The 27,119-nt window shown below is 40.3% G+C and overlaps 3 protein-coding genes across 7 annotated transcripts in view; 1 reads left to right on the forward strand and 2 right to left on the reverse strand.

Annotated features, from left to right (window-relative positions):
* The window catches only part of yap1 (Yes1 associated transcriptional regulator), a 30,723-nt gene extending 27,899 nt beyond the window's left edge, over window positions 1-2,824 (reverse strand). Inside the window, exons 1-2 of one of the 2 annotated variants that reach the window (XM_023961380.2) lie at window positions 2,004-2,824; window positions 668-903 (exon numbers count right to left, since the gene is read on the reverse strand). In XM_023961380.2, the coding sequence (XP_023817148.1) occupies window positions 668-903; window positions 2,004-2,204 (437 nt within the window). In that variant the 5' untranslated portion in view covers window positions 2,205-2,824. The remainder of the gene's footprint in view (window positions 1-667; window positions 904-2,003) is intronic. The other variant, XM_023961381.2, reaches the window with a different exon arrangement.
* A 3,218-nt stretch (window positions 2,825-6,042) lies between these two features.
* Window positions 6,043-16,006, reverse strand: cep126 (centrosomal protein 126). Its single transcript, XM_004075514.5, has 11 exons — window positions 15,676-16,006; window positions 15,420-15,539; window positions 14,054-14,199; window positions 13,869-13,974; window positions 13,063-13,219; window positions 8,976-10,704; window positions 8,675-8,742; window positions 7,561-7,600; window positions 7,116-7,316; window positions 6,908-6,975; window positions 6,043-6,303 (listed from the first exon to the last, which is right to left on the reverse strand). Exons 1-11 carry the CDS (start codon window positions 15,708-15,710, stop codon window positions 6,223-6,225), a joined length of 2,751 nt encoding a protein of 916 aa, XP_004075562.1. The 5' UTR covers window positions 15,711-16,006; the 3' UTR covers window positions 6,043-6,222.
* A 1,108-nt stretch (window positions 16,007-17,114) lies between these two features.
* trpc6b (transient receptor potential cation channel, subfamily C, member 6b) lies at window positions 17,115-27,108 on the forward strand. Of its 4 annotated transcripts, none has more exons than XR_013647122.1 (11): window positions 17,115-17,248; window positions 18,978-19,719; window positions 21,530-21,709; window positions 21,774-21,944; window positions 22,390-22,606; window positions 22,702-22,929; window positions 23,281-23,545; window positions 23,618-23,813; window positions 23,926-24,155; window positions 26,081-26,156; window positions 26,247-27,108. XR_013647122.1 is itself a non-coding variant. In XM_078929557.1 (11 exons), exons 2-11 carry the CDS (start codon window positions 18,988-18,990, stop codon window positions 26,393-26,395), a joined length of 2,439 nt encoding a protein of 812 aa, XP_078785683.1. In that variant the 5' UTR covers window positions 17,115-17,248; window positions 18,978-18,987; the 3' UTR covers window positions 26,396-27,108. The 4 variants fall into 4 exon arrangements, 3 of the variants coding, with proteins under 3 accessions (XP_078785683.1, XP_023817144.1, XP_078785684.1); XM_078929557.1 differs by having other exon boundaries at window positions 23,931-24,155; XM_023961376.2 differs by having other exon boundaries at window positions 21,780-21,944; window positions 23,931-24,155.
* Window positions 27,109-27,119: the final 11 nt, after the last annotated feature.

The raw sequence follows: 27,119 nt of genomic DNA on the forward strand, positions 1-27,119 counted from the left end.
TTGGAAAGTCCACCATTATCGCTCAGAGAATTTTCATTTTAACTGACAACAGTTACGATTTCTCTCATTTGAAGCCTTGGTAGAAGTTTTGGCTACAATTCCGAACACTTTTGGGTTAGGATTAGTTGTATGATTTCTGCTTCCGGCCCGATGATGTCCGCCGCCATCTTGAAACCAAAGAGAACCAGAAGGATTTCTGGAGGTCTTTGCTGCACGTGGACCCTGGCGCAGAAATCAAAGATCTGCTGGGAGAACTCTTTGAATGTTTGGGTGCAACTCATCACACGGGGATATTTTGAAAGCCACACTCGATGGGGCATTCAGTGCCTCGCATGTACAGTCTGTGCAACAGATGTTCTGCAGGTTGGACGAAAACAACACCTGTTCCACATCTGTTGGACTCGCTTTGGTCCGTTTTTTTATGGGCGTTAACCTAATCGGTGGAACATTAGAGTCCCATTAACAGGTGCATTCTGCAAATTATGTTTTGGAAGAAAGGTTATGGAACCTTGACAGTTTTTAAATGCCTCCAGGCTTTGAGTTCGTACTCCTCTCGACGAAGAAACGAGACCCATTTTGGTGTCCAGATGTTACCGTCTGCTGTCCACCCGTTTTCGATTCCAGCCCCGTTCACTTTTATGCACACGCTGTTAGATTGCACACTTACTTGAGAAAGTATCTCTGGCCGGAGCTGGTCTTGGCCATCTCCCAGCCTGGCGGCAGGGGCACGTCGTCGGGAATCTCGTAGGACGACTGCCGGAGATGTTGGGGGGAGGCGCCTGCTGAGGCCATCCCAGACAGGGAGCCACCCGAAACGGCGCCCAGCTGCAGGGAAGCTGGAGACGAGTGTGCGCGTACGTGGTGGGGGGTGAGCACGCCGCCACTCCCAGCATCAGTGCTAGCCTGAGTTACAAAGAAGATGTTTTATTTATTTTTTTACATTGTTTCAATACATTGATAACTAAATGTCACATATTTTCATGTACCTTTAGAGGACCTGCTTGCTTTAGTCCCCTATAAACTGTATTTTTCATTGAATGATCATCTGTGACTACATACATGTTTTGTCTCGTTTCCTAATATCTATAAACTGTATGTTTTGTGGGCTGGGTTTGGAATTGTTTAGTCTTCTTCTGAAGTTCTTCTAGTTTTTATTACAGTTTATGCGTGCTTTCAAAAATAAATGCATAAAGACAAGCTTTTTTATTTGAAATGTAAACATATATGGGGGGGATAAACAACAAATAGTAAAGTTGGCAGGTGGGGGTTTTATTTAGTTTTTTTTTGTTTTTTGTTTGTCTAGGACCCCCCCCCCCAAAAAAAAAATTTGCAGTACTTCTGCATTATATCTAGTTTATTAGCGACAAAGACAAAGACATTATTTATCTTGTTTGTCCCAATGAGGAGTATCACAGTGATTCATTTTGGACTGTATTATAAAACAGCAGCATAATGAAAAATCTCTAAAAAATGAAAAAAAAATGATCATTAAGTCAGACTTGAACACTGTTGAGTCATCTGGATGTGCATCCAACTTGTGTCAGGGCCCACAGAGATAATCCAAGGCACCAGAGGGCCTGCACGGCGCATGCGCACTAGTTACAAAACTTCGGTAAGCAGTCGAAAGGGGAAATTGGGAGGGAGGGGTTGATGGGGTAAATCCAATCATCATATGATTTCTATATTGAAGCTGTATTAAAATAAAATAAAAAGTATATCTAACTAACCTTTAAATGACTGTTTATAAATGAATTAACAAAGTTTCGCAATAAAGTTTTATGTTCAAATAAATGTATCCACATTTCTTGCAAAACGTTTAAACTTTTTTTTAATGTTTTGATGATTTTCTTTTAATTAAAATTATAATTTGCGCTTACAATACATTTAAAAAAACGGACTAAAATCGTGATTTTAACAAAAAAACTAGATGGAGCGGTTGTTTTGAGCAGAGGTGGCCGTGTTTAGGCCGGGGCCCCCGCGGGATTGGAGGGGGGGGGTCTTACTTGTCTGGAATGGGACTTGGGCTCCGGGGGCTTGAAGAAGGAGTCCGGCAGCTTCCTCATCCTCATGGGCACGGACTGGGGCACGACGGCGCCCTTGGGGTTCATCACGGCGTTGAAAAGCGCCTCCAGGTCCGTTTCCGAGTCGCCCCGAACGTGAACGATCTGGTGTCCGACAGGAGGGTTGTGCTGGCTCGGATCCATTGTTCCACAAGCGCTCTGCGAACTCTTTGCGGCCCGAAAACGTTGAGTTACGAAACTTTTCAAAGGCGGTTCGAGCCGTCCCCGAACTTTTTTTTTTTTTTTGTCAAATCTTTAACTTCTAACGAAACTTAGTAAAAGTTTTGCAAAGTCATGACTTTTTAACGTCGGTCTACTTTTTCGAGCGGACCGCCGCGAGGCTGTTTTCGAACGATGTTAGCTGTCAAAATCAGCAGAGAAAGGCCGCTTTCCTTGGCTTTTCCCAGCTGACATACTTGTACATAAAACAAAGCGCATATCTGCTCCACTCTGGAATCTGTATTGTCGTCCGGACCCAGCTTTTACTCCCCCCCCCTTCAGAAAAAAAGTGCCGCAAAAGTTGGTGAAAAAAAAAAAAAAAAAGGTAACACCACCAAAGTTCAGGCAGTAAAAAGAAGTCCCGGCATTCCCAATTTCGGAAAAGTTTCAAAACTTTTTCCTCCCCAGGAATTTTCCAAGGCAGACTCAGCGCAAATCTGTGCCGCTCACTGCCCCGAAAAAAAGTTTCCTCCTGTTAGCCTAAACTTTGAGCAGGACATAAAACTTTATGGCTCATGGGACGTCTGCGCAAAGGGGGCGGGGCCACACTCCAACTGGGATGAGTTAAAGGTACAGGCAGTTATCCTGAGACCCATTTATCCTGCAAAAAAGCATTAAACTTAAGACTGCGACAAAATAGCAATTATGAAGTATACAACAAAATTATAAAATATAGCTTTTATTTCTATTTACCTCGATCTTTAAGAAAATATTAAAATAACAATAAAAGAAAATGTTGTAGTTTCAAAAATGACCACTAGAGGCTGGTATCAGAGGGAGGTCGTTTTCTATTGACTCCCCTCCTACGAAACTACAAATTTAGACCCTAAATTTACAGATGTGCTTCCCAGGATCAGTTTAAAAAAATGTTTTTTGCTTTGAATTTAAGCGTCCAGTTACCAAATGTGAGACAAACCCTAAAGAACTAAATACTGCAGTTCCTAAAATGACCACTAGAGGCTGGTTTCAGAGGTAGGGGATTTTCCAATGACTCTCCAATTTGAAAAACCACAAATTTACACCCTACAGGTAGATTCCCAGGGTCCCTTTGTTCTTTGATTTCTTTTTTTTTTTTTTTTTTTGCTTTTAATTAAAATATCCAGTTACCAAATGTAAGAATTCCTGAAAATATTAAATGTTGCAGTTCCTAAAATGACCAGTAGAAGCTGGTTTCAGAGGCAGATCATTTTCTATCGACTCCCCTCTAAAAAAAAACAAAAAGGAACTTTAAACATTGAATTAAGAGGTTTTCCAGGATCCCTTGTTTGTTGACGTATGCTACTTTGTTTTCCATTTATGATAAGTTTGTTTTACAGGGGAGTGTTTTGAAATGGTCTGTTTTTTATTTCATTAAGGAACATTTTTTTTTTTGTATAATTAGCGATAAACATACACAAACAGTGAAGTGACCATCTATGATGTCAAACACAAATTTCTAATAGACAAAAATGAAGCCTGAAATGAGACGCCTATATTGACCAGAGGTTGCTCTGTACAACTAAACAGACCTATTGACAAGAAGAAAACCCCCAAATGCGACATTAAAATCCTGATAAATCTGTTGAATTAAACTCATCTCTGTGCTTCACACACAGACAGATTTGATCCAGAAAAGGCCTGCAGAAAGTCCACTTTAGAAAATAGCTGCGAACATAAAAGGTGCCACGATTTTTCCCAAGAATCTTGAAAAGAACAATTTTCTTTCAATCGCTGAGGGAAATGGAACAATCTCTTCTTTCTTTTTTCTTTTTACACTGTATGTAAAGTAGAGCCATGCAAGTTCCCACAATTGTTATGCTAATGAGGCCCCTCTTCCATTGAGAAATCATTTTGTCAAGAACCTCCTTCTCTAGATACAGAAGCATCTCTGTCCCATACAATGAGTGAATAAATGATTATGAAGCCCTAATACATACCTAAAGAAAGCTGCAGATTAAAGAGCGGCCATTGTTTTGGTGGGTAGATGATCACGTTTGTTAGTTTAGACACAAATTTGTTTTATTAATTATGCAAAAACCAGCATCCAATTCAAAACCTAAATGGCTTTTTTTTTTTTTTTCAAATCTGGACTTTGAAATGTTTTTAGGTTTTTATAAATTGATAATGCAATAAAAAAGTCCTTCATTTGATCACCACTGTGAGTTTGTGTTTCCAGTAAAGGCTTTCCTTGTAAATGTCACCACTTTCCAGATTTCAAATAAGACATAAAACATTCTGAGAGCACGTGCTGCCTGTCTCGAAATTTCCATTAAACGAGGGAAAGTGGCCTTTTTCCTTTTTTTACTTCGTTCTCTGTCACTGACTCAGACACAGCAAGTGATGGACCTCAGTGTCTTGCAGCACCAGGCAGACCACCCACCTAGCAGCCACTCCTTATCCATATGACTTCATTCCCCTTAAAGATGTTATGGGACACTTTGTTTTTTTTGTTTTTGTTGTGTTTTTTTTATAAACTCATCAAACCGAACAGTTTTGTTTTCCTAAGAGAAGCAAACCAGCTCTTTATTTAACACTTGATCTGATAGTTTGAGATTAGGTCACCAAAAAGAGTGGCTGAGGGAACAGGCAGACCCAAGCGCCACCTAGTGGTTACTCACAGCAACTACGAAAACTTTTAAAAAAGTTTTTATTTTATCTTAACTCTTCCATAAGTATTTAAAAATACAAAAAAATCGTTTTTTTAGAGGGTGTTTGAAATTAAATGCCTAATAATTCATTAAGATTTGTTATTTTTCTATATTTTTCTCCACTTTTTTCTAACTGACTCTTAAAAAATCCCCGTTATTTTAGATGAGTATTCAACGAAAAACAATTTATTAGACTCATAAAACACTTGATCAAATGACCCTTTTATGAAAGATATAATACAGCTGATATGAATGGTGTTAGAAAGAATGAATGCTGAGATTTAACTTCAGCAGGGACAGCAGCACAAGCTTAAACTTGCACCTCTGGGAAATCCACTTCCAACACTCTTGCCTCTTCTTGTTGGGTTTCTGGCTATTGAGCAGTTTAAAGAATTAAATGTAATTATGTGCATCAGAGTGTACAAAACTATTAATGGTTTGAGGGCAAATGTGCATGAGTTTTCTACCTTTGGTGTAGGAGTTGTTCATGTTTGTGCACCTTTACATTTCTTCACCTAATTAGCATTTCCACCTGTTTGTTTCTACATGTGTGGGAAAGAATAGCTCAGTGAGTTGAGTGTTGGTGGTTCCCAGCAGGAAACCTAGCTTCTATCCATCCTTTCTCCACTTTTTGCTGCTGATGCGACATCTTCTCTTCCTGGCCGTTCTCGGTGTTGGTTCGATCGTGCGATGGCTGTTAGGCAGTGAGACCTGGTGGTCACTTCACTGTTTATAGCTCCTGCTCGAAGCACTCAACCGAACATGATTTCGTCATGGGCTAAATGAGCTCTTCTTCCTCCTGGAGCAAGTCCCGGCAGATTCATGGAGGTGGGGGGGGGGGCAAAACCAGACACGCCGCACAAGGAGGGGCAACTGAACCCACATCAATAATCCCTCCAGCTTTCCCCCCTTGATGAACCTTTGTTTGGTGAGGCAGGTATGGAAGCCTTTTTGCTTTCAAAGTACACTGGGTTTGATGCGGCCTGCTGTCTTTTGATGCCTTTTAAGGCTCTGGGTAAATGGAAGTGAAAACGTGAGTGAGTTCATGGCACATCCAAACTAAACAGAGGCCTCTGGAAGCTGACAGGGTTCTGCTTGCTGTGTTTGTAGATCTTGGAGGAATAATCGTCCTGGGCTTTAAGAAAGACGACAGCTTTATTCGACTTTGAGCCGATGGAGTCACAAACAAGCTTAAACAACAAATAGGAGAGTTTTGGTAAAAGTTGATGTGGTGTGTTTAAGAACAAACAAGCTTTGGTTTTAATTCAGCTGCTATAAGTTCAGCATCTCTGTCTTTTAGATAAAGCCGACCAGCTTCACGTTTTCCTCTGAGATGGAAGGCGGTTAGCGGGGGTCGCACAGTGCCTGTAGCCGTGGGTGAATTTCCCTTCTTTTGTCTGGAAAAAAAGAAAAAAATATTCAGAAAAAGGGAAAAACCTTCCGTAAAAGTTAAAAACCCATTCTGGTCATCTTTTTATCTGTTTCAAATTGATTTCACAGTGGTTTTCATTTCACGATTATGCAATTTTGCTCAATGTTTTTTATTTTTGTCCCAAACTGATAAATCTGCTGTTATGTCCGAAGCGTCATCTACTTTGAACTACTTGAGAGGTTCCTTGCTTTGGCGATCAAATACCACACATGGATCCATGTTTTCTGAAACAACTCTGGTTCTTCTAGTATTTTAAATCTTCTTTGTAAATCCTTTTTTTTTGTTGTTGATTAATATTTTGGGACCATTTGTTTACATGCTCTACAGCTAGCCCCTCACAACCCCAACCCAACATTACCCGTGCAACAAAAACGGCGAGCAATAATGGCGCTATCCAGCTGTGCAGTTTTAAGCTAGACGCCTACTCAGACAAGGAAAACGCAGATGTACATTTTGAGCGTCTTTGTATATGTTCCTTATCATGAAAAAAATGCCACAAACAACAAAAACCAATTTTCATTGGAGTGGATCTTCAACTTTTGTGTTTAGAAGAGCAGAAAATCTCTTACCAAGGGGGTGTCAACAAGTGCAAGACCTCCTGTTCCAGCATCTGCCCCCCCAGGATGGTTCCGCAAACCTAAAAAACACAAGCAGACAGTGGCGCTTTGCTTTTACATGAAGTACCCACAACCCCCTGGTGACATCATCGTCACACATTTCAGAGAGACATCAGAACAGTGGATGGGGGTGTGATTGTGACAAACAGAAATGTCCCACAGTGCAGCTGCCGGTTGAGCCTGTCCAGAGAGAGCAGGATTCTTCTCTCCTCAGAAGAAATGGAAGTGAGCTCCTGCTGCCGGCTGTTCCGCCGCGCTGATCCAGAGCTGTGTGTTTGGGCGGTGTCCATGGCAACAGAAGAAGGATTCTGCTCCAGGGGACATCCTGGATGTATGTCAGCCAGGTGTAACCGGGTGGTACCTTCAAATACAGAACTGACATTAGAACGAGTGTGCAGTGGGGCTTTTGCTTCATTTAGTACAATCTTAATTATCCTTGTTTTTTTTTAATTGTTTTACAAAGTACCCCTACAGGACTTGTGACCAACAAGCAAAAAACATATGCAAAAGTAGAAAGGCATTTTAATTGATTTTAGATTGAATTATAACAAATGTCTAAACAGAAAAAAAACAACCCTAAACTCAGACAGATTCTTTTTTAGTACCTGAAGGTGGACCAATCAGCACCACTGTCTCCTTCCTGGACTGCATAAAAAAGTGAAAGAAACATCAAGAATGGCTTTTGATAAAATGCATTTCTGAACTATTTCGCCGAGGCAGGAGGGATAGTGTATTTTAAGCATGTCCAAAGTCCAGCTTCGGGGCCAAATGCGGCCTGCGTTCAAATTTCCACCAGCCTGTAGGCTCCTTTCATGAGATCAAATACATTCAGCCCCCAGGATTTCCTAAAAACGGTTTGTACTATTTCTGGATTGTGGTCGGCTTCATTAAGCCGTTCCAAACCTGCGGTAACACCGTTGTGTGACCCTTGTGACACTTTCTGGCTCGTTTCTGAAATGTCAAATGTAAATAGAAAAGAAAAGTTGACCACTTCCAGGACAAGTGGAAATAAGCATTTTTTTTTCAGGGAAATATGAAAAAAATGAATGGTATTAAAAAAGCTAAAAAAAAAAAAGAAGCCTTTTTTGTAAAAAAAAATGTGAAAACCCCTGGTGTAAATGAATTAACAAAAATGTGGATCAGTATCCAAATATCGTCTAATGATTATTAAAAAAATAACCGTAAAACATTTTTACCAAAAATCTGTGTAGATTCTCATTTATTAAAAACCCGCTTGGATGAAAAGAGTTTTTTGGGGTCTTTTTAACATGTTCTTTTTTTCTGATTATATATTAAGAAAAATGAGCCTCAAATTGCTGGAAGGGGGGCGGGGTTGCTCTGTTCCAAGGATCCCACCCATAACTCAGTGGTGAATTTCTACTTACCTACTGCCTCTCTACAGAAACAACATGATTTTTGGTTAAAAAGGGCATAATCATAATAAAAGACCACAGGAAACACTTTAAAAATACTTAAAAAGATGATTGGAGTGGGACTTTATGGTAGATTTGATTATACTTGTTAAAAAACATAAGTTTACTGGACTTGGTTTATCTTTCATGATTGGTGATGACATTTAGTGAAACATCTGTGAAAATATAAGATAAATTGATGAAGTTAGCTTCTTTTTTAACTTTCTATCTAAAAGTTTCTTGAAGAAGAGGTGAAACGTCTTTATTTATTCATAATAATACTTGTACGTCTTCAATGCTCATTTACCTGTGAGGTTTGAAGAGGCGGGGTCTGTTCAGAACTGGGGCTCCTGACAGGTGGACCACTTTCCAGGACTAAAAACAAGTTTTTGAAGTAAATCATGTCAGCAACCAAATACAGAAAAAATAGACTGGAACACTAAGCTCCACAACACCAAATGAAAGGAAAAACAAGATTACTAGTCATAATGATCTATTGGAAAAAAATGAATTAAAGCTTTCAATTTTGAAAAAATGTCTTGCAGTTAAAAAAACAACCAGCAAACAGTGTGAAGAAACATGAAGCCGTCAGACAAAAAGCACATTACCGTCCTTTGTGTTTATGGCGCAGCGAACCCCGTGCCAGAGCTGGGAGATCTCTTCGTCTGTGGGCGTGCTGTCTAAACAGAGGCGCTTTTCATTGCCCGCCGCACCTCTTCTGCTGCTGCGAGTCTGTGGAGGACCTGCAGACTCCGTGTAGCCCTCTGAGGAGAAGGGCTGTGCGTAGGGTGGCGGTACTGCTGTGTACATGAGGAACGGTCCCTCTGAGTGCTTCCTGTCCCGCTCTGCAGCCACAACCTCCTGGTTGCGGCAAACGCAGTCCAAGGGGCCAGATGGGGATTTTTTTTCGAGCCGGTTGTTCCGAGGAGGTGGGCGAGGAACCATGAACTTCCCTTGGGTTTTAGCAATGTGGCGCACCTCTGCGGCATACTGGGGTCGCATGACGGTGCCCTTTCTGGTTTTCGAGGAAACAGGAGCCGCTCCGATTCTAGTCGAGCCTCCTCTCAGAGGGACTTTGGGCCCACTGGTCCACCCGTTGCTGCGTTGCACCTTGACCTCGTCTGCTCTTTCTTGGGGCAAGTTGACTTGAACCCCAACATCTGTCCATGCCTCTTTTGTAAAGTGATAACTCGTGGAGGGTCCGGGGATCCGGTTTGATCCGGGTGTCAGCTGGTGGTCCTGCGGAGCGGCCGGACTGTGGGTTTTTACTTTCAGCTGCTTCTTCATGAACTTCCCTTCCGCCTCTTTCTCCAGGTGGACTTCATCAAACCAGCGCAGCTTCTTTCTTACAGCGCTGCTGACCTCCATGTTCTTGGCTTTTGCTCTCGCCAACTCCACACTGTCTCTTATTGCCTCGGCCAAATGCTTTGCAAAAATCAATTGCCCCCGGGCAGATGGGCGTGGGGGGCCCCCCGATTCATGTTTCAACGGTTTCTTCAGGATTCCTTTGATGAAGGCGAGCTCACACGCTGACCGAGCCTCTGATTCTGGGTCAGGACAGTCTGACCATTTCTGTGCGTCGCACTGGATGTTAGACAAGCTTTTGTGCAGCGATGACCGTCCATTTGGGGACTTTTGAGTTTCACTTTTCAAGTTTGAAACTTTATCAAGATTGTTTATGGAGCCGTACAATTCTGTTTTTCCTTTTCCGGTTGCATCCTGGGTTTTGTCATGTGGCGAATCATCACCAGTTCCTTTCAAGAAATACTCCGACTTTGGTGGAGCTTCAAAATAAAAGTCTTTGTTGCCAACTTCGGAAAAGTGGAGAATGCCTGTGGCAGATTTGGACTGCTTGGCGTTGAGGCTCTGTTGACTAAAATCTAATAAAGCTTCTTTACTGTCATAAGAGAACGGTGAAGCTGCTTCGCCTGAAGCATCTGCGTCTGTAACGGTTAGGCCAATGGAACCTCCTGGAAAGGATTTTAGCTCAAACGTCTCCACTCTACCGTTGGCTTTTTCATAAAGGCTTAATGAGTTGAAGTCATTCAGAGAAGACTGGAACTTTGGTGCCGTCTCAACTAAAGCTGAAGCTTCAGAAACACGGAAGTCATTGTAAGGCCACTTCTGGAGTTTTCCCTGTTCGGCTTCGTCCGATTGGGCTATGTGTTCATTTATGAGCCTCATCACAGAGCAGGAAGTTTGATCTGAGGACCTGAGAGCGCTCTGCCCGTTCTGCTGTGCTTGGGTCTTCTCAAGGTGAAGGAAAAACGAGGGGTGATGCCCATCTTCATCCTCCAGGCTGTCCTTGCTGGAGATGCTGTCGGACAGGCGGCTGATCTGAAATGACAGGAACCAGATTTATAGAACAATGCTCATCTATGGATGAAAGAGTGTCCTATGAGAGGAGGTTTGGCCGGTGGTAGAGTAACCATCGCATGGCTTTAAAGTTCCACTCCGATCATCTATTGATCTGTTTTAAAAGTGTTGCCAGTGATGTCGTTTTTAGCCACAATTTAGTCGTTTTTAACCCCCCCAAAAAAACCTGTTGTTTTCTAGAACACGGTTTCTACAGGAGTTCATTAGAAATTGGACTGTTCGGATGGAGCAACCCCACCCCCTTTCCCATCCATGTTGCTGTGACCTCAGAGCAGGGAGTTTGTGGCCCACTCAGCGTCACAAACAAGCTCTCTGCATTTTTTCATCTGCTTCCGATTCATGATTTGGACAAAGAAATACTCAGAAATGCCATTTTAAGCGTAATTTTCTTTAGATATTACCTCTATCATCAGGAAAATGCCTCAAGTACATGTTAAAAACACCATTTTCACCAGCGTGGGTCTTTTAAAAAGGAGTGACAATAACCGTATGGTAAATTTTTATATTCTCACTTTTTCATAATTAAACTCTGTTCTTGAAACATTCATTACACTTAGATCAAAACAAGGCTCAAATGTCTTTTCTTTTTTTCAACCCCAGGCCTCACTGGGCATGCTCCAACAGCTGTCAGACCAGTTTGTCTCTCCCAGACTTCAGGTTCTGGAAAGGTTTGGGTTCAGAGACATCAAAATGGATAATACCAACCCCAGGACTCTAAACCTTTCAATCTTCCAACAATCAAACGGTTGTGGTTCCTCACCCAGTGTCCATCTATACTCTCAGTCAACAGGAAGGACATGACTGGCCTAACACACCTGACTGAGAAACGGCATTTTTGCTGTCAGGAATCTCCTGTGTCTTTCACAGATTTATTTTTTAATCTTGGACTGTAAAATTAAATAAGGAGTTGTTCAAATCAGCAATCACAAGAGCTGATTGGTTCATTGGAGCTGTGTTTTTCAACCAGTGTGCCGTGGTACAGTACTGATCCATGAGAGATGGTCAGGTTTGCTGTGGGAAATGATTCAGTTTTAGTTCATTGATCTAAAAATGTTCACCATTGCCAGGATATCATCTGTGTGTTCATCCAAACAGGATTGAGTATGTAGAAATGTGAAAGATCAGGAAATACTATTTTATTTGTGTTTATTTTGATTTTTGACTGTACATTATTGGACTAGGCATCCTTTTTTTTTTACATTTTCCGCTGGTGGTGTTTTATGATTTTCTTTCAATGGAAAAATTGGCTCAAGAAAGGTTAGAAATACTGCGTTGGAGCATGGCTTCGAACAAATAACCAGGACAGATACGTCAAAGATAAATCTTTAACCCTTGTGCTATCTCAGATGACCCCACCCTTACATTGACGTGTTCTCCCTACCATGACAAAGGTGGATAAAGGTGGAAAGATTTCATGTAATGCATGGACACCAGTGAAGATCACAAATCATTGAAGAAAATAGGTTCAGCGCACTGTCTAGTGCAGGGGTGTCAAACATACGGCCCACGGGCCGTATCCGGCCTGCCAGGTGGTTAAGTCCGGCCCACACATGAATAGTAAAAATCAAAAGGATGTTTAAAAAAGAGAGCAAGTGTCTAGTCCATTCCTATGGCGAGTTATGATTTTTCAAAGAAATAAGCGAAATGCGCAATTCTACCACTAGGGGGAGCAAAGGAAAAATATAACAGGTGAAACAGCACATCTCTGCATGTGCCAAAAGCGAAACCTAACAGCTCTGCGTCTGGGTAAGGTGCACTTTGGTTCCCTATGAGCCTCACCACTGTTATCTTTGCTATAAGGATGATCAGTAGTGACACCCTAATGACCAAAATGTTGTCAAAAAGTGAAGTGGAGCGAAGAGCTATCCAGGAAAATGGACAGAGCTTTTTAATTCACAATGCTGAAAGTTTATCATCGGATTGCTTCAGTGTCAGATGTCAAATTTTCAGTCTGTATAAAATTGAATGGACCAACTTTTTTTTAAGTGAAATTAATTTTATTTAAGAGCCATTGGCCGCAAGTGATTAGGCTACTATGTTGGTTGAGGCATTTTTTCCAACTGAGTAAAAAAACTAAAACATAGCTGTTATTTTGCTTTTACGTTACTGGTCCGGCCCACTTGAGATCAGACGGGTTGAATGTGGCCCCCGAACCAAAATGAGTTTGATACCCCTGGTCTAGTGGGTCTAGATGACCCAACTCCCATTGTTAAAGGGCCTAGGATAGCACAAGGGCTAAGGAGTTCCCGTGTTCCCCTGGGTCTGCGCTTGTGAAGAATAAAACGACAAAGGGGTTCATTTTTAAAGGGGTTGAAATACCTGCTCCACCCCCGTCAGCACTGCCTCTGGGCTGCTTGCATCTTGGTTCTTCACCCTTCTGCACTGCTCCTGCAGCAGCTCAGTGTAGGAGTCCACCGCAGACGGAGAGGGCCGACTGGATGCTCCTCCTATGAGAGGCCTCGGAGACGGCGTGCAGCTTTGGTGGGACAAATCAAACAGGATTCAAATCAAACTGTAAACAGATTGTGATTGGCAAACTCACCGCTGAGTTCAGAGATCACACTGACCCTCCCATTTATATACTTTTCATTCTCAATTTAACATGTAGGTTTCAAAAAGTTTTACGCTTTGGCATTTTTAGTTTAAAACAAGCACAGCAAGAGTTGTGACACAATAAAGATAACCCCGAGAAGAAAATCCTTTTGACTTTGCTTTTTTTTAGACAACCATCATTTTTATTTGGTCTCTAATGTTTGACCCTTTGCTATAAAAAATAAAAACAGTTTGATCTCAATTTTTATTTTTATTTAAAAACCACAACAACAAAAAAACTACATTTACCACTCGGAATTGAGGTTTTCGGAAAGTTGCAGGTTCAGTGTGGAGTTAGAATGTAATATAATCAAAAATATAACTGTGAAAGGAATTATACTAAAAAGATTGATATCAAGAATTGCCACAAAAAAATATTTTATATTTTAAATTACAAGAGAAAAATTGTAACGTAAGAAAAAAAGGCCCCAGACTTGTATTGCTTTTGGACCCAAAACAAAAGAAAAAAACAAGTCCTGAATCAAAAATCTTAAAATGAATGATTAAGTTCTTTTGGATTTGGACTCGTTTACCTGTTGATGTTTGTGCTGCTTGACAAAAAGGAGGATTGCTGGGTGTAGGAACTGCCTTGAATTTGACTAAGTGCATCTTCAATGTTTGGGGCGTTTCTTCTGAAAGCTGTAAAAAACAAACAAACAGAAAATACTCAGATGTGCTTCTTCTTCATGAGTCAAAGTGGTTGCAACATTCCTCTTACATTGTCTGTACTTCTGAGACGGAGGAAGATGTGCTCTTTGGAAGCGCTCGGTCACATCCTGTACTTGCTGTCGGCGTTGCTGCAGGATTTCCTCCCTCAGTCGTTCTTCTTGCATGTCCCTCTGCCTCCGCCTCTCGTGCAAAGCCCTGAGTCACCAGACGGAGCCGGAGATGGGTTTATGTTCATTTTTACTGATCGCGTCTCAGCACGGGCATGTTTAAGAAACAGAAACCTGTTGCTATCATCATAAATAAGGCAGACGTTCACAGCCTGAGCCCTGAGGCAAACAATCATAATCAGTTTCCTTCTTCTTTGGTACACAGAATATTAATCAGTGTCAATAACCAAATGGGCATTTATCTAACAAAGGCAGCATGAGCTGAGCCAAAAGTAGTTTCAATTTGAGTTAACCTGCTTTCCTTTCTTTAAAATATGAAGAATTTCTTTTTCATTGTTATATTTACATTTATACACTTTCATTTAAAATTGTTTTTTTTTGTTACCCTTAACAAAAAGTAGTATAGTTGCCTTTATTTTATTAAGTATACTTTAGTATAGCAAGTATGCTATAGAGACCATGAAAATGTAAGGTTGGAAATGTACTACTAAATACTTCTGTAGACTAAATTGGAACGTTTTAAGTCTTCTATATAAGAATAATGTATTAAAAGTAAACTTCTAGTATACTGCCTGACTTTTAGTAAGAGTAAGAATACTTGAATATAATTTACTTACATAGAATACATTTTGCTAAATGCTTTAAAATGAACAGTTAAGTTTTTTTATGTAGTTTTGTACAACATAAAATCACTTCCTTCTGCACAGGTATTTTATTTTGAAATTGTGGTTCAATTTTCACTTTTTAAATTTCTCTGCTGGTATTCCTCGGAAAAAGTAGTCTATTTAAATGTACTACAGGTATACTTACTTTATACTAAAAGTCTGGCAGTATACCTAAAATTTACCATTTATATATTACATTATGTAAATTTAAAATGTTTCAAATCAGTTCTAAGAAGTATTCAGTTAGTATACTTCCTACACTTCACATACATAATCTATAGCTGACTTGCTGTACTTATACTTGAATGTACTTAACACAATATACTTTAGATGTAGTACTTTTTGCAAATGGCTGTTCTGTTTGTAACTGAGCCATCGTTCAGCCAAGTGACAGATCCAGGACTACAGAGTCCCAATCTCATAATCATTTCCTGTGATGTGGCAGAATACATTTGAACCATTACTAAGCAGCAGCAGCAAAACAAGATCTGTTTCCTGAAGAAATGAAAGAGGATGCTCTGCCGTAAACCGACTAGACTGGAGTAAAAAGACAAAAAAAAAAAACCAAAAAAACAAAGCTGACTTCCAGCGTCGGTTGGTTTCCTGGGAGAATTTCCGAGCTCTGCTCCTGCATAACTTTTGCTCTTTGGCCAAACTTTGTCTGTCATTCTCCAGACGTCCATCCCTTTTCAGCCTCGACTCCCTAAAAGTGGGTTGCTAAGGAAACAAGTGTCGCAAACACGTTTAAAATTAAAAACGTAATTTGTTGTGGCCGCACTAATAGTAATATTTCCTCTTCCGTTTTTAACAAACGGAAAGCTCAAATGCAGGCAGGATACGAGTGGTAGAAAAAGTCCTCATGAAGAACTTGCATCCTCTCGTTGACAGCAGACGCGCAGCATAGCTAGCCGTGTCCCGGCAGTCAAACCTCAACTCCTGAGCTGAGCGCCTTTTCGGGGCCAAAACAAAAACGTTGACGGTAAATATCGTAATTCTGACGGCAGAAACTTGTTTAAAGTGCAGTTATTTTAACATAATCAGGGACAAAACTCATGTGCTCGTCTTTCCGCTTGAGGTGAGCGTGTTTACGCTCCATTGTCCATAGCAACCAGGACGCAGCTCCCTGACAACCGGGTTATTCCGCTCACGTCCAGCAGAGGGCGAAAAAAACAAGCAGACCCACCGTGATGCCTTCAAAAACACTTGGAAGCTTCTGTCTTCGGACAACTACCAGCAAAACATTAAACTTATCAAAACAAAATAAACGCCAAAAATGAAGGAAATTTAAATAAAAATATGCAAAACACGAAATAATGAGATCACTGGTAAAATGAAATACAACTTTTGATTGGGGTGGTGCACTTACAATGTAAACATCCCACATTTATGATCTTTTTTTTTAGACTGTGAATTTCATTTTATGAAAGTGTAATTTTTTTCAATTTAAGGTTCATTTTACTTTTAGCATCTAAACACTTCCATTTTACAAGCTTGCATAGCAGTGTAACTATACTTAAAGTCCCACTCCAATCACCTTTCGATGCCATTTTAGCCACACGCACACAAAAAACGTTAATTAAAAAAACACGTTATTTTCTAGGACAGTTCTTGCAGAGTGATAATTGTTTAATTAGAAATTTGCCTCTAATTTGTGGCTGGAACTGTTGGTGCGCAGCAAACCCACCACTCTTTCCTTCAGTGTTGCTGAGAGTTCTCTGTTCTCTCCCTCACCCTCTGACCTAACATTACGGGTGCTATGACAGGCAATGTTGCCGCTATCCAGCCACATCTGTTTGTTTCCACGTGGATGCATCAGACTGGAGCAGAGCAGGGAGCTTGTGGCCCACCCAGTGTATTTTCTACTCACAAATAAGATCTTTTTCAAACAAGGTTTTTTCGTCTGCTCCTGATTCACAATGATTTCACCCATAAAATTCTCAGAAATGCAATTTTAATCTTAGTTGTCTTTATATAAATGTCCTCAATCATCAGAAAACTGATACAAGAACACATTAAAAACACAATTTTCATCGGTGTGTGTCTTTAACAGACAGCTCTGTCAAATCATTTTCCTGTTCTAAGAAAGACAAATCCTCCACTGATGACACATCCACTCTGTAAACAGGATTGTTACTGGGCGTCATTTTGCGTTTACAAAGTGCTTTAATATCCCACAGTTATTAAAAAATAATCGGATAAATTAAACAGAGTCAATCCAGGGCACACCTTCATTATTAAAATCGGCTAGAGAAACCACCCACCGCGCGCAAAGGCAATCAACGGAAGAGCCAGAGTGAGCCTCAGTCTGACAGGTGGCCCTGAAACAAGCGGCATTGATGGAAAACAAACAGGGTTTGTGAACTTAGTCTGGTTCCTGGTGATTTGATGCCAAATCTAATCTTCTTCTCTGAGGTAAGTGAACTATTACAAACTATTCCTGTACCATGGAGCAATCATAATCTCAGAACATTTGTCTTTCTAAAGTTCTCATGTCAGATTTTTCTGTCAAGATACTATTTTATTGGCAGTCTTTCTAATATTTACACTTTTATTAAATTTACTTCTCCATTGAACAGCTTTTGGCTTTTTATTTTACTGCTTTGTAGCATGTTTTTTTTATATCATTGTTTCATTTTATAGTACAACTAATATATTATATCAGTTTGAATGAATTCTTTTGGACATTTTGAGTGTTTTTCTAAATATATTGCAGCTTTCACTGATGACTCTCATCCAGTCTCTCTGTTACGGTGCTGGTCGGCAGTCAAAAAAAGAGGGAAAAAAATCCCAACACCTGACGGATTCTTTTATATTTTTAATTAATAACATTTGTTTTTTGATTGGGATGCAGAACTTATTGTAAAGAAAAATAAATTTTTCTTTTTCATTCAATTTGAGCAGAAACGCCACTAAACTCTGGAGTAAATGAGAGATTTCCTGCGTCCATCAGGCTGCTTTGTGAGGTGAAATCTTGTTTGCCTAATTATGACTAAAAACGGACGCTGTGATAATTTTTCATCACCGTGTGTCATCTGTGCAGAAGCAATTAGCTCCAAAGATAACCATGTTACCTAAACACAATTACAGAGCATAAAGAAGATTTACTGACTTGACAGAAACTCAATGCACGATTAAACAATAGCCTGTGTTTTCACCCTCACGTGTTAGAAGGTCTTACACGCTCAAACTGGAGGGTTTTTTTGGTGTCCAATCTCCAGCGTCAGTCGGCTGAAAGGCTAAATACATCAGGCAGAGGCTGAGCCATGGACTGAAAGAGCAGATGATGACTCTGTGGGTGGTGTCACACATGCAGCCTTGTGCTAGAGAGCAAACTGCGCATTGTTGTTCATTTCTTCCTCAGGTCACTGCAGTTCAAAGCCTCTGCAAGGCCTTAGAAAGCCGTCAGAGACCCAATCCAATCATCACTTCATCTATTTTAAAAGCGTTCCCAGTGGTCTTTTCATAATGATTGTGCAGTATTCAGCCAAAATCCAAAAACCTGAGTCGTTTTCTTGGACATTTTGCTCTATGTAAGGTGCACCAGTAATGAATGGTCTATTTGTGAACTTATGTCATCTATAAGACGCACAGAACTATAAAAGCTACACACCGGGAATTTGACGCGTACTTTTCAACACGTATGACGTTCACACTGGAGAAGGGGCTTCTTCTTCTTTTTCTACAGTTTATTAGCACATGTACAGTTGAAAGGGGCTTGTTGTGAAATGTCACTGCAGTGCAGATCTGGCCTTTTCCTGAGACTTTTCTGAAATGATATTCATGCCAACACATTGCAAACAAAACTTTCTAAGTCGCAAAAGGAAAATTTTAAATATTTTCATTCAAAAACTTTTTTTTTTGGCTTTCAAAGAATAGTTTTGCATTTGCAACACAAATGTTGTCGTGTACATTGTGTCTTATCTCGCTTTCCCCCTATCTTTGATCTGGCGTTCATAAGTTTCAAATACTCAGAAAAGCAAATTGAAGCTTAATTTTCTTTGATATACATCCTCCATCATCAGAAAAAGGCCACAAGAAGTTGTTAAAAAAGACAATTTTTATTGGAGTGGGTCTTTAAAACTGTTAATAAATAACATCCAACAATCTCACATAGGTTTGACTCGATGGTCTGTGTTTACAGGAATGCAGCGATGCATAAGAAGGAAGCCAAACCTAAAAGACAAGCCCTGCCGGGAGCTGTTCACTTCTTCGGAGCTCAGCCATCCTCCCCCTGCCTCTCTGTGACCGAGGAGATATTTTTGGAAGCCGCAGAGTACGGCAACATCCCTGAGGTGAGGCGGATGCTGGAGGAGCTTCCCCACATCAACTGCGTAGACTACAAGGGCCAGAATGCACTGCAGCTGGCAGTTGCCAACGAGCATCTGGAAGTAGCCAAGCTTCTGCTGAAGCAGAAAGAGATGAAAAGGATAGGGGATGCCTTGCTGCTAGCGATCAGCAAAGGTTACGTCCGGATAGTGGAGGCCGTATTGACCCATGAGTCTTTTGCAGACGGTGGAAGGCTGGCCGACAGTCCCGCTCAAACACACGATGATTTCTTTTCTTATGATGAAAACGGCACTCGCTTTTCTGCAGACATCACTCCCATCATCCTGGCCTCGCACTTTCAGGAGTACGAAATAGTGCACATGCTTTTTGTGAGGGGGGCCCGCATACAGCGGCCCCACGACTACTTGTGTGGGTGCGGGCCCTGCAGTGAGCAGCAGCAGCGGGACTCTTTCAGCCACTCCCAGTCCCGCATCCACGCCTACAAGGGGCTGGCCAGTCCAGCGTATCTTTGCCTCTCCAGCCAGGATCCGGTGATGGAGGCCCTGGAACTGAGCAACGAGCTCGAAGTTCTGGCCAACACGGAGAAAGAGTTCAAGGTACACAAGTCACATCACTAAACCCACAAAAAACACGCAACTTTGCCTTTGAAAAGAAACAATTCAATGTATTCTTTCCTTGGTTCTGGACTCCAAAGTCTAGATCGGTTTTGCAATTCTTCTTTCTTACTGCGCTTTCGACCCCCGCCACAACCTCAAAAGCTCACCAAAATTTGCACCATTTTTTCTTCTATTTCTTTGTATTTTCACATATCAGCAAAAACAAAAGATCTTGCATAAGTTAGACACAGGAGGAAATGAAAGGGAACAGAAAAAAGAAAACGATTTTAGCTGCCTCTTATATATATATATATATATATATATATATATATATATATATATATATATATATATATATATATATATATATATATATATATATATATATATATATATATATATATATATATATATATATATATATATACACACACACATACACACACACCTTTTTTATATATACTTTTTTTTTTTTTTAAATGAAAACATCAAAGTGGCAGAACAGTTTAAATTCTTGGGGCCATAATTTAATAATTTAAGAGCCAAAGTTTTTTCCTTTTGACTTTTGGAAGAGGCCGCCATCTTAAATTTTATTAAAGAAGATTAAAAAAGTCACCTTTACTTTTTTCATCAAATTGAAACTCCTCCTAGGAATTTCAGGCTATTGCCTCCCAATTCCTTGAGCTTAATTGGGAAACTACTTTGAAAAAAAATATAGTTAATAGTGTTTTATTTGTATTAGAGTAACAAGCTTGCAAACGTGGTCTTTCCCTGTTGCTCACATGTTACTGAAATGTTGCAAAAATGTAATGCAAGAATCCTCGACAGAAGCTGGAAAAAACAGTATATCACGGTGAACATGTTAGGAATGTGGGCGTGGTTCACAAATGACCCCCGTTGCCCAGGAAATCCAAAAATGTACTTTCACAAATTCTCCTAAAAATTACAAAAAGCTGTTCGTCACCCTCATGCGACCAAACAATAGACTGGTTGCTATGGAGATAAAACTAATAGATAAGCCGACATTTTGCAAAAAGTAGTTTATTCATGAGCTTGTCCTGTGCAGCTCCCACCAGGGTGGCAGAGGCAAAAAGTAAGGGGCAAGTAGTGGCAGCTCAGCCGCTGAGGAGTCGAGGAGCGAGGGCAGGTAGCGCCCGCAGGCCCGACAACGCCACTCGCAGAATTAATTTAAATTTGCAACTCCTGCCTGACCTCATTTCTGGCTTTTCAAGTAAAAAAAAAAAAAAAAGCCTGAATGAGCAGAAAGACCTGGAAATGACACGGAAGGAAGGAAATAAATCAACCTGGAGCTCAGACAGAGGTTGCTCATCGTGTTTGAGCTTGATCACACAGATTTACACCAGAAGCAGTCAGCCTGTGAGCCTTTGAACAAAGAAATGGATCATGAAGGAACAGAGGAGCTCATAGACGCTGAGTTTCCTAGCTGAAGAAAAGAAAAAAGCCCTCAGCTATAAAAACAAAACAAAAAGCCAGCTGTGACAAGGTGGAGGGAGTATAATGCTGTGGGGCACTTTTCAGCTTCAGTCATAAATAAGCCTGATTTTAAATTATGAGACCATAAAACAAAACTGACACCTGCCTAAAGTTTTGATTTATTCAGTAGCAGTTCAAGCAAAGAAACCAAAATAAAAGTCTGGAAAGGTTTCTGTCTCAATCACCTCCATCTGTTCTCAGAAGCAGAAATGTTGGATGTGCTGCATCCGTTTTTTTTTTTTGGAACCAAAGGAAAAGTTTTGGTAATGTTGTTAAGTCCTACTTTAAACCACGTTTGCTTCTTTCTGTGCTTCAGAATGACTACAAGAGACTGTCCATGCAGTGTAAAGACTTCGTGGTGGGACTCCTGGATTTGTGCCGCAGCACAGAGGAGGTGGAGGCCGTCCTAAATGGGGGGTCGCCTGCTCACTCAGGAGCCGCGGGCAGACAGAGCCTCATCAGGCTCAAACTGGCAATAAAATACGAAGTCAAAAAGGTAAGAAAAGCACGGCGGTTCTAAAAGTGGCTCTCTCTTGTTTTCTTTCTTTTATTTTTCCGAGGATCAGTTTGTGGCACATCCCAACTGCCAACAGCAGCTGCGCTCCATCTGGTACGAGAACTTGTCTGGGATTCGACAGCAGTCGATGGCGGTTAAAGTTCTCCTTGTTCTCGCCACGGCCGTCGGGTTGCCTGTTCTGGCGTTTATCCACTGGATAGCGCCGACAAGTAAGGTCGGTTCAAAACGTGCATACTTTAAACTGAAATGTTACACTTAAATTGCATACATTTATCTTTTAATAGAAATGTGAATATGTATATTTTTCTTTTTTACTCTAAAATTTGTTTAACCAGAAACTGTTAAAGGGGCAGAAAAACAAGTTTTTCTTTTTGTTGCCTTTCATTTCCGCATGAACTAGAACCTGTGTGAGATTTTTTTTGTTTTTGTTGATTTGTGGAGTTAAAAAGCAATAAAGAAACTGAAGGAAAAGTTTAAAGAATATTTTTCAGTGGATATGCAAGAAGGAGCTTTATGGCAGCTATAGAATATTTTGGATCAAAGTTGGTCTAAATTGTCCTCAAAGATAATTCTCCTTTTCAGTGTCTTGTGCTCCAGCTGCTGTGATGGACCTAAATGAAAATTTTAGCCTCAGCCTTTCTCTTTTTCCCCACCCTCAGGTGGGGAAACTGATGTGTGGACCCTTCGTGAAGTTTGTGGCACACGCAGCTTCCTTCTGGATGTTCCTCAGCCTGCTGGTCCTGAATGCAGCGGATCGCTTTGCAGGAACTTCCCTTCTGCCCAACATGACCACGCGGGATTACCCCTCCCAAGTGTTTCGGATGAAGACCACCCCCTTCAGCTGGATGGAGATACTCATGATTTCTTGGATCATAGGTCTGCCTCAAAATTCTCATTTTAGGTTTACCATATGCTCTTTTTAAAAAAATAATCTTTCTAATCCGACTATTCCTGATTTTTTTTCCTAACAGGGAAAATCTGGGAAGAATGTAAAGACATTTGGTTGCAGGACATTCGAGAATATATCTCAGAGCCCTGGAATCTTCTTGATTTTAGCACTTTGGCCATTTTTTTGACCTCGTTTATGGCCAGATTTATGGCTTTCTGGCATGCGCATTCTGCCCAAAATTATATTGACCGGCACTATAAAAGCCTGTCCAACCTGACTTTGCCCTCTGAGGTAGAATATTTCCAGCTGGGTAAGTGAAGAATTTGTTACACTCATCAAAAAATGTTGGTTTTTTTTTTTGGTCCCACTCCAATCATATTTTCTACAAAAAGGAGAACTTTTTCAACCGGCGTTTTGTGGTCTGCTCCTGATTCACAACAATTTGAATCAAGAAATACACAGAAATGCAATTTTAAGGTCAACTTTCTACATATATTTCCCGAATTATCAGACAAACGCTACAAGAACATGTTAAAAACAGCATTGTCGTTTGAGTGGTTTCATTGTGCCTTAACACGATACTCAGAATTAATAGGAAGTGCCAAATATTTTTAAAAAGATGCAACGACAACAAAAGCAGCTTCTGCGTCTCTGCTTTCAGCCAGAGTTCACTGGTTGCCCTCAGACCCGCAGCTCATCTCCGAAGGCCTCTACGCCATCGCCGTGGTGTTGAGCTTCTCCCGCATCGCCTACATCCTGCCGGCCAACGAAAGGTTCGGACCCCTGCAGATCTCGTTGGGGCGGACGGTGAAGGACATCTTCAAGTTCATGGTGATCTTCATCACCGTCTTTGTGGCGTTCATGGTGGGGATGTTCAACCTGTACTCGTACTACCTCGGAGCCAAGCACAACAGTGCCTTTACAACGTGAGTAGGCCGTAAAAATGCGGTCACGAAGACCTGTGCTCTGTACTCACGATCCTCATTTTTGTTCTCCAGAGTTGAAGAAAGCTTTAAAACGCTGTTTTGGGCCATCTTTGGACTGTCTGAGGTCAAATCAGTGGTCATCAACATCAACCACAAGTTCATTGAGAACATAGGCTACGTTCTGTACGGGGTGTACAACATCATCATGGTGATTGTTCTCCTCAATATGCTGATCGCCATGTTCAACAGCTCCTTCCAAGAAATCGAGGTACGCCTTAAGCTCCACCCCTCTCTGTCTGGTCTTCAACTATTGTTCTGAATCTTCACCTGCAGCTCATCCACTGCTCTCCTCCTCCCAAACCCTCCGTCTTCTCTGCCAGTGCAGGATGACTCTGATGTGGAGTGGAAATTTGCAAGAGCCAAACTGTGGTTCTCCTACTTCAAACAAGGCAGCGTTCTGCCAGTGCCTTTCAACCTCATCCCAAGCCCCAAGTCTGTCCTTTCCACGCTTCAGGGAATCAGGGAATTTCTCTGGGAATCACAGAAAAGCACGGAAAACTCCTTTGATGGGATGGAACTGAAGCCATCTCTTATCTCGACTCGTCACCAAGTAAAGTTTTTTTTTAATTCCTTTTAAGCTTATTCTATAGCAGAACACCTGAGCTCTCTGAATCGAAATCGGAAAGGTTTATTTTTTCATAAACAAAAAAAATATTAAAGCTGGAAGGCCTCCAAAGGAGAAGATGCTCTTAGAAAATCAATGAAAATATGTCAAAAGCGGCTGCAACCAGAAGGGGGCCCTGGTCATAAATACACAGGGCCCCCCCACATAATATATATTTTACAAACGAAGAAAAGTACAGTAATTACCGTATTCCCATAAAAAACACTACGAATACCAAAAACAACGGCAATATCTTGAATATATGATAAATTGCTTATATGTTAATAAATTAACTAATATATTTTTTGTTAAAATTCTGTGATTTTTGTCTGATTTCGCCCATCAATGGATTTCTGGCCTGCAGGCGAGCGTGTATAAATAAAATCTACATACATGTATGTCAAGTACATTCATTTATTTTTGTATGTTCAATAAATTACATGTATATTTTAAAATATATTGTACGAAATAAATTACAAAAATAAATTACATACATTTCTAATTTTAGGTGAAAAAAACAAACAAAAAACAAACAGACAGGAGGATCGGAACCTTAATCATGAAAAATTACTTGAATTTCTCTCAAAATAAACAAGTAGGGCATGAAAGCGAATTACTCCATATACTGTATGGGTGTGACATATACGTTCTGTAATTTACTGTGGTGGTTAAACTTGGGGGCCAAAACATTCATGTTTTGTGACATTGGTGTTACAGAACATTATTGAGAGTTTTTCTATATTAATTATCATCATTATTTTGGTCAACAGCTACATTAACTTTGGACATTTATCATAAATAGTTTTTTTTTTTTTTTAATATAAATAGTGTTCTTTAAGGCCCCAAATCCAGGATGTTAGATGGTAGGGTCCCGTAATCAAGACAAACAAAAAGATAAGCCTGAGAAGTGGCTTTAAACCGAGGACATCGTGTAACTGAGGAGGGCGCGTTCCCTAAAACCAAAACACCTGTGACCATCACCACAACAACAATAATATTAGGATCATGTAACACAGTAGTAATACAAAAAAGTGACTCACAACTGGTAAAGATAAAAAATGTCAAACTATATAACAACATAACAAGAAATTGACAAGGACCACAGAATGGCGAGGACTCAGATTCAGAGTTCTTGGGAAAAACTATTAATCTTGAGAACCTGAGATAGGCGTAGGTTTTGGTAAGCAACTACACATGACAATCAGGCACAGGACAGAGGGAGACACCGACCATAAATACATATGAGGAGGGGCAGCACAGGTGGGACCGATCAGGGATGATTAGGTAGACAGCTGTGGGGAAAACAGACATGGACAGGAAAGGTGGAAGGAACTTTCAAAAGAAAACAGGAAGCAACACACGAGGACACAAATGTCAGACAGGAACTTGACGAAACATGACAGAAATCTAGCAAACCCCTCTAAAAGTCTTGTTGTTCAGAAGGAATAAAACCAAAAAAATTGAAATAAAGTGCACCTATCTTCAGCATTGGAGGGCCCAATCCCACTAAATAGACTATTTGAAGACAGGAAAATGGCCAAATTATAATGTTTATGTACAAAAACAGAAGATCAAACTCTTAAAACTTTATTAAAACAACAACAATCTGTGATTCTTTAAATTTATTGTTATATCTCATCGTGTACAGGCTTCAGTGTCAACATTTACAATAAACCTAATATATTTTATAAAAAGTATGCCTAATGTATTTTTGGTCAAATTACTTATTTCTGTAAAAAACACTTTTAAAATTTCAATTTAACAATGAGTCTGCAGTGTCATCCTTCCATCATCATTCCACTAGAAGACGCTTTAGTCCCCTCATCATCTGACAAATGTCTTTTTTTCCTCTATTTTGCTCTTCATTGCAGAAAATAATGAGCTGCTTGGTCAAAAGGTTCATATTGAAAGCACAAACAGATAAAGAAAACAGTGAAGGGAATGAAGGTGAGGCACTGGTTTTCACGCCTGGATTGCTGGATCACACAGAAGCACAAACATCTTCTTAAAGACGGTGGTTCCCTTCTTTTCCTACAGCTGAACTGAAGAAGATTAAACAGGACATCTCCAGTCTGCGCTACGAGCTGCTGGAGAGGAGGACCCGGGAACAAAAGACAATGTCTGAGCTTGTTCAGGAGCTGAGGGAAGTCCTGCAGGAAGAGGAGCAGATGCATGACAACCCCTAAACCTACTACTATGATGGAATCAAGCTGGATGAATGAGAGTTGTATCTTGTCCGCCTGCAATTCCACGTGTAACCGCTAGGGGTCACTTTCGTGAGTTTGAAGCACCAACATGTGTTTATTTTATTATATTATTATATACGTCGCTGGTTTTAAATTTTTTATTTGGAATACCTTAAATGTCAAATTAGCATCAACTAAAAATATTTCAAATATTCTAATAGCAATAGCAATTTTAAGCTCTTTAATGTCCTTTATTTATTTTAATCAAAATGAACAGTTAAAAGTTGTAAACTTTTTCAAAAATAGGTTAAGACGCCGTAAAAAACTATAAATTAGTGAAAATAGCATTTTCTTTTTGACATTGAGGGAAAAAAATTAAAGAAAAAAATCTTAAGAATATTGCCTAAATTGGAATATTCAACCACTAGGTGTCACTTGTGTGGTTTCTTTAAACTGTCAGTTCTTGTGATGTTGCTCAAATCTTTTGTAATGAAATGTACATTTGACTGTATTTTTAATGTAAACTGGATGGAACTGTGCAAACCTGGTTTGCAATCTTTATTTTCAACTCTATTCCACAACTAAGGTGCAATATTATCACTAACAAGGAGTCATGAAGTCTGGTGTTAATGTCGTGGATCTTTTAAAATGTAGCTTACCTGTGCAAACTTAATGTAATTAAAACAAGTATCTTCTCTTCTTGGAACAGAGAAGGTTTGTGCTC

The sequence above is a fragment of the Oryzias latipes genome, chromosome 13 (assembly GCF_053564925.1).
Source record: "Oryzias latipes strain Hd-rR chromosome 13, Olatipes_Hd-rR_3.1".
Classification (NCBI taxonomy): Eukaryota; Metazoa; Chordata; class Actinopteri; order Beloniformes; family Adrianichthyidae; genus Oryzias; species Oryzias latipes.

What these genes read in the sequence shown, in the direction of transcription:
- cep126 (XM_004075514.5), bottom strand. Translation starts at nt 15,710, where the DNA reads ATGCAAGTTCTTCATGAGGACTTTTTCTACCACTC. An exon ending in GTCTCAGAAGTACAGACAAT is followed by an intron (nt 13,975 to 14,053) that starts GTAAGAGGAATG and finishes TGTTTTTTACAG; the next exon opens with CTTTCAGAAGAAACGCCCCA. An exon ending in CACTTGTTGACACCCCCTTG is followed by an intron (nt 6,304 to 6,907) that starts GTAAGAGATTTT and finishes CTTTTTTTCCAG; the next exon opens with ACAAAAGAAGGGAAATTCAC.
- trpc6b (XM_078929557.1), top strand. Translation starts at nt 18,988, where the DNA reads ATGCATAAGAAGGAAGCCAAACCTAAAAGACAAGCCCTGCCGGGAGCT. An exon ending in CATGATTTCTTGGATCATAG is followed by an intron (nt 22,607 to 22,701) that starts GTCTGCCTCAAA and finishes TTTTCCTAACAG; the next exon opens with GGAAAATCTGGGAAGAATGT. An exon ending in TTATCTCGACTCGTCACCAA is followed by an intron (nt 24,156 to 26,080) that starts GTAAAGTTTTTT and finishes TCTTCATTGCAG; the next exon opens with AAAATAATGAGCTGCTTGGT.